This window comes from Mercenaria mercenaria, chromosome 15, assembly GCF_021730395.1.
Source record: "Mercenaria mercenaria strain notata chromosome 15, MADL_Memer_1, whole genome shotgun sequence".
In the NCBI taxonomy this organism is placed as follows: Eukaryota; Metazoa; Mollusca; class Bivalvia; order Venerida; family Veneridae; genus Mercenaria; species Mercenaria mercenaria.
This window is the reverse complement of record NC_069375.1, coordinates 12950852-12957294: the sequence shown is the minus strand read 5'-3', so window position 1 is coordinate 12957294 and position 6443 is coordinate 12950852. Positions and strand designations below refer to the sequence as shown.

Sequence of the window (6443 nt, the reverse complement as noted above, 5' to 3'; positions counted from 1 at the left end):
GAAACTTGCAACACTTGTTCACCATCATAAACTGACCCTGTACAGCAAGAAACATAACTCTGTCATGCTTTTTGCAAGAATTATGGCCCCTTTTGGACTTAGAAAATCAGATTTCTTGGTTAAGTTTTATGTTTAGGTTAACTTTTCTCCTAAACTATCAAAGCTATTGCTTTAAAACTTGCAACACTTGTTCACCATCATAAGCTGACCCTGTACAGCAAGGAACATAACTCTGTCATGCTTTTTGCAAGAATTATGGCCCCTTTTGGACTTAGAAAATCAGATTTCTTGGTTAAGTTTTATGTTTAGGTCAATTTTTCTCATAAACTATCAATGCTATTGCTTTAAAACTTGCAACACTTGTTCACCATCATAAGCTGACCCTGTACAGTAAGAAACACAACTTCATCCTGCTTTTTGCAAGAATTATGGCCCCATCTGGACTTAGAAAATCAGATTTCTTGGTTAAGTTTTATGTTTAGGTCAGCTTTTCTCATAAACTATCAAAGCTATTACTTTAAAACTTGCAACACTTGTTCACCATCACAAGCTGACCCTGTACAGCAAGAAACACAACTCTATCCTACTTTATGCAAGAATTATGGCCCCATCTGGACTTAGAAAATCAGATTTCTTGGTTAAGTTTTATGTTTAGGTCAGCTTTTCTCATAAACTATCCAAGCTATTACTTTAAAACTTGCAACACTTGTTCACCATCATAAGCTGACCCTGTATAGCAAGAAACATAACTCTGTCATGCTTTTTGCAAGAATTATGGCCCCTTTTGGACTAAGAAAATATCAAATTTATTGGTTAAGTTTTATGTTTAGGTAAACTTTTCTCCTTAACTATCAAAGCTATTGCTTTGAAATTTGCAACGTTTGTTCACCATCACAAGCTGACTCTGTACATCAAGAGACACAACTCCATCCTGCTTTTTGCAAGAATTATGGTCCTTTTTGGACTTAGAAAATCATGGATAGGACAATTTTTCTATTATACAAAAAAGTCAGATGAGCGTCAGCACCCGCAAGGTGGTGCTCTTGTTTACCACAGTTATGGCCCTTTGATTGTTTTGCGATACAGAATATAGAGAAAAATCTTTTGTGTCTTAACTCCACCTACACTATAAGTCTGACTTGCTTCAAACTTTCACAAATGAACAAGCTTAATATGCGGATTACCACAAAGGATTTTTTCTGTCATTATTTTTACCACAGTTATGGCCCTCTGATAGTTTTGCTATATAGACTATATAGAAAAATCTTGTGTGTCCAACTCCGAAAACACTATTGAAAGGATATGCTTGAAAGTTTCACAGTTGAAGGACCTTCAAATGAAGATGACCATTAATAATAATAAAAAAATTCTGTATGTATTTTGTTCTAGAATTATAGTCCTTTCTTAATAAAAAAAATGCTATTTAGAAGATGGCACAGTATGTGGGGGCATCTGTGTGCTATGGACACAATTCTAGTTTTCACCGCAAGTGTTGAAAATTCTCAGCTGCAAGAGAGTCGGGCCTCATCCAAGAGAATGTGACTGATTATATTTTTGGCCCAGTGAGTTTAAAAATTGACTAATGAAAATATTACATACCTTAGTTTCAGCCTTAAAGCCAAAAATACAAAAATAATTCAGTTAACATTCTGTACCTGAACCTTTAACCACAGCAATAGAAAACAAACTGTGTAGTATAAAGATTTATTTTATCTAAGAATATAAATAAAACATGGATTTCTAGAGATAACAACGTTTATATATAAATGAAATGTAAGTATACAACAGATCTTTTGATTTCAGAAATATCGAGAGGTGATTAGTATTTGTTTCATGAAAAAAAAAATCATGACATTTATTAAAGCTCTAAATTTTGTACAAAACAAAGAAGTTTTTGCTGGCAACCACCTGCATAAAGCAGCCAGTCCCCAACCTTATAAATTGACATTTTTTGTTATAATTTTCCCCACAGTTAAGCAGCCATCTTCCTTAAGGCAGCCAGAGAGGACTTCAATAAGCCTACTGGCTTCCGGTCCAATCCAGAATTTATGTATGTAAATACTCATTTGAAATGTGCATATTGGGAAATAAAATATGTTTAAATTAAAGCAGCCACATGGTATCACTTGACTGGCTACTTAATACAGATTTTACAATAAAGGTGAAGTATATGACAGATGAGCTGCTGAATTACATAATGTAAGTAATGGGACATGTTGTTAGATTTATCTCAGGTTTTTTTTACATGCAAAATAGGAGGAAAATGTTTGTTTAAAAATGGTATTTAGATTTAAATAATTCTAAAGACGTGTCCTTTAAATAACAAAATATTATTTTGTCTTGATAATTCAACAACATTAACAATAACAAAACAAAGCAATTTTACAGGTTTAACCGGGACATACTGTTATATATACAGAGAATGTATGATGAACAGCCTAAAACAAAAATGTACATGTCGTAACAAAGGTAAAAAACTAACAGACAACTTAATGACGAACATACCCGCACAGTTTTAATCTTACGTAGATAAGGGAAGGTGTAGAACTATAATAAAATAAAATCTACACGCGTTTAAACATCTCCTAAAAATGTGAAAATTAAGGTTTGGTGCTAAGACATTTTCTACAATTACTATTTTAAGTATAGGTGATGTGGAACAGTGATGTTTCGTGAATAATGTTAAGTCATAGTAAAAGTGATTTTTGTTTTCAACCTAACTGTGGCGAGCTAAAAAAAAATAAAATCCTACCAAATATACGTTTTGTGCTTATCGCTCACTAGGTTATTATCTAAATGCTTTAAAATAAAAGTGTATATTGCTGACCAGATTGACTGAGAACGTAATTTCAATTTTGTACGAGATAGTTTGGGATGAACGTGCAATTTAAACATACACGTGCATGTTGTGCTATGTGTCTTTTTGCGTTACGGAAGGATTTCACCATACGCACCTTAATAAAGCTTGTGTCAATGATATCTGCATTATAGTCTCGTTTTCATTACGAATCAAAACACAGCACAACTCTTATCCTTCCTCGAAACTGTGTTACCGTCCATCTTCAACTTTATACCCAATAATAACTTTCTAAAATATCCAAAAAACGTTTCTTTCCACATCGAACGAGAGTGCGAGTTCTGACCGAGTGACACACGTGCCTGTTGTTATCACGTCACTGGAGAAATCTAGGATAGAACTTAGCTCTAAAGTTCAGAAGAAATATTTAGAAAATATTACACGTTTTTAATGTATTAGTACTCTAAATTGCAATGCTTGGCACATTCTATATTTTCGTATGTCTTCCAAGATTATATAACTCGCAGTTTTCTTTTTAAGTTCAACAGTTAGCTGTCTTTCCAGGTTAGGGACGGCATACCATGTGTTTTGAAGTTCCAGCCCATCGTCCTGTAAAGTAAATATGATACATTATGTTTTACATTTTCCCAAATAGATACGACTTTAAAGAATCAGTTTTGGAGTTAATACTGTTATATTTTCTGGTCGAGTTTTGTCTTTGCATATGTATAGGAGAATATGTAGCCTCGTTAAATAAAGTCTTTATTATTATTATTATTATTATTATTATTATAATTCCGATTAAGCCTGCCCCATGGGTCTTTAGGGGGAGGGGGTGTACATTTCTTAACCCCTAACGAACAGACTCAAACCGTGTCTGCTATCGTTATGCTTGGTTGCATTCTATGCTATCAAATGGCTTTCAAATAGCTTTTTTCTGTATCACACATTTTCGATATAGATATAGTACACAAACACACCTAAGATTGTCGGCCAAGTGGATTTGTTTGTCCATCATTTCACGTTCATGCTGTCTGGCCAGTTCTTTATCTCGAAGCTGTTGTTCTTCCCTGAAAAAAAAAAGATGGTCATGAGAAATGTGTCTTTTCACTGCTACAGTTTAAGTTTGCGGCGGGTCAGCTTGTGTGCTTTATGGCTCTTGCTCTGTTTACATACGGTTTAATCATGAATATAATTACATACCGTTTAATCGCATCACATCTTTCAGCGCCACAATTTTCTGTGTGCATGTGGTTACTCGAACAGACGTACACCTTGTGGGCTTCTATGCACTGAATAACCTCCTTCTCTGTGGCGTGGCCGTGTCCGTCCGCACACACATGGGGTAGTCCGTCAACAACACGTTTAAACGTCTTTGTGTTTTGCCCTCCGTACATGTAGTCTGGAGTGATGGGGTTGCTGCGGCCAAAACGACTCATGACTGTTAAAAGCAATATGTAAAAAAAATCACGTCAGCGTGGATTTCACAAAGTACAGTCAAATCCGTAATAAAGACAATCCTTAAACAAGGGTCAACATTATCCCTTACCCTGCTAAATTTCTAGAATGAACTTGTCGGCAGTACCATTAACTGTTAAAGTGGGTGCTTACCAAAGAAGATAAAGGTAGAATCACTTGCCACCGGCAGGCTAATCAGTTATATACCTACCAGTGATGAGAGATCACGTTGGCAGAACAACACACATGTTTGACTGTACATTAATTTTGTGTCTTCGACATAATGTAACAAAATACAGCATTGTGAGAAAGGGTGATTTTTTATACGGAGAAGATCGACAGCAAAATACGAGGCTTATACATTATATTATATTACAATTATATCGCTTCTTGATCTTTGTCATTTGAGTCATCTATTAAGATCTTAAGCAGTCAATGCATGTAAATTATACACTGACAAATATGTAAACAAAACATGTCATGGCTTGACTAGGCGTAATAAATCGACCATATAGCGACCTTTAAACATTTACATCATTAATATGAATTATAATTATTATTCCAAGTGTTAAGTGTTAACTTTTTAAAGTTTTTTTCCATAAAAAACACATACCTGCATATATCCTCAAAGGTTAATGATCACAATATGAATATGAAATGACAACTGATTGGGAAATAAATTCTTCCCGATACACCTTCGCTATTGATTTTCACTCCTGTGTCGCTGTTGCCATAATAAATAATGACCTTAAAGGGAATTAATCCAATATTCAAACAAACTCGTTTGAATGAAAATTGTATTCGTGACTCTTAAAATCCAATTATGACTGAAAAAGAATTTACGTTTCTTTACTGGAGTCATTTTTTTTTCTCTTAAAAGTACGCAAATCAAAATAAATACGAATCAATACAAATATGTTTATTCTTTATTTTTCATTAAGCCGTTACGCACGACCAACGCATTTTCGATGTTAACCATTTTTTGTTCATGTTTCTTTGTGTGTTAATCATGTCAACGTTTTACATTTTGTTTAGTTATGCGTGTATGGAACCACTCTAGACATACTAGAAATCGTGTCCTAATTCCACTTATTTTCAAAGCACTGATGTTTTCCTGTACAAGATACATATACAGTGACACAGAAGGGACATAAATATATTTCTATTTCGTCTTTGCGTGCACATGTGGTAGCCTTTCCGTGCACACGCGGTACTTTTCTCATGCGCCCGCAAAAACAATCAAGTGCTTATGCGGTATATTTCCACTATATTTCGTATATTTAAACTATCGCGTCAATGCCTCTGTATGGGCTGTCATGTGCGAGATCTAATTGCAAAGGATTCAGTTCAATACCAAGTAAACTTTATTGTCTGTTCTTGGAGTGAATTGTTCGAATTCCGTTGGCAAAACTCGGCTAAAGTCACACGTACTTTGTTATCTTTAATAGATGTTACTGTCCAATCTTTTTATTTTGAAACTGCTTATCAATGATAATCAAAAGAGTTATCGTTTTATTATAGTTGGCCTGTGTGGCAGTTACGGCGGCGGGCCACAAACACGTTCAGAGGTGAAGGACGTATTGCTACGATATCAGAAGACTGGTGGTTGAAAACGGCTTTTAACCCCAAAACTATTTATACAGAGAAATACGGAGATATAAATTATATACTCGTATATTCCAGTAACAGCGCATGCATGCCAATTTTTGATAAAATCGATTTTTTACCATTTTGTTGTTACGGTACTGCATATAAATATAAAGGTAAGATTACTTTCACTGGTATGACCGTTTTCTATTTTATGATATTTGCAGTAATTGTTTGTCACAAAAAAAAAAATAACAACAAATAATACATTATCGAGGGTTCAGTATAGCCTGCAATTCAGACGTATCTACAGACTTCAGATAATCCTTTCATTTCATACTTATATAACTTAATTGTGCCCGTGTGCCGATAAACCCAACACACTGAAGGTATATGACAACTTATTCACATGAAGAAAGGCCAGTTACCTCTCCGCTTGTTCAGCAAACGGAAGAGCCAATAATTCCTGTATTTTGTATTTGATATATTGTGCGTTGTAATCGACCTGGCGAGGCGGGGTTCGCAACTGTCGGCACTGTATTATTGTGCAACTCGATTTCTTATTCATTGACCATCTACCTTACATTGTCGCTAATGTATC

General features: G+C 34.8%; 1 protein-coding gene across 1 annotated transcript; it reads right to left on the bottom strand.

The window, feature by feature from the left end:
• Positions 1-1690: 1690 nt before the first annotated feature.
• On the bottom strand, positions 1691-5028 carry LOC123547004 (uncharacterized). Its single transcript, XM_045333733.2, has 4 exons — positions 4869-5028; positions 4001-4238; positions 3778-3867; positions 1691-3406 (listed from the first exon to the last, which is right to left on the bottom strand). The coding sequence occupies exons 2-4, from the start codon at positions 4234-4236 to the stop codon at positions 3346-3348; spliced, it is 387 nt and encodes a 128-aa protein (XP_045189668.1). The 5' UTR covers positions 4237-4238; positions 4869-5028; the 3' UTR covers positions 1691-3345.
• Positions 5029-6443: the final 1415 nt, after the last annotated feature.

Bases quoted from the DNA above. Each gene is read 5' to 3' on its own strand.
- LOC123547004 (XM_045333733.2), bottom strand. From the start codon at position 4,236: ATGAGTCGTTTTGGCCGCAGCAACCCCATCACTCCAGACTACATGTAC. The intron at 3,868-4,000 runs GTATGTAATTAT...TTTTTTTTTCAG, and splicing joins AGATGTGATGCGATTAAACG to GGAAGAACAACAGCTTCGAG. The intron at 3,407-3,777 runs GTGTGTTTGTGT...TTTACTTTACAG, and splicing joins CACTTGGCCGACAATCTTAG to GACGATGGGCTGGAACTTCA.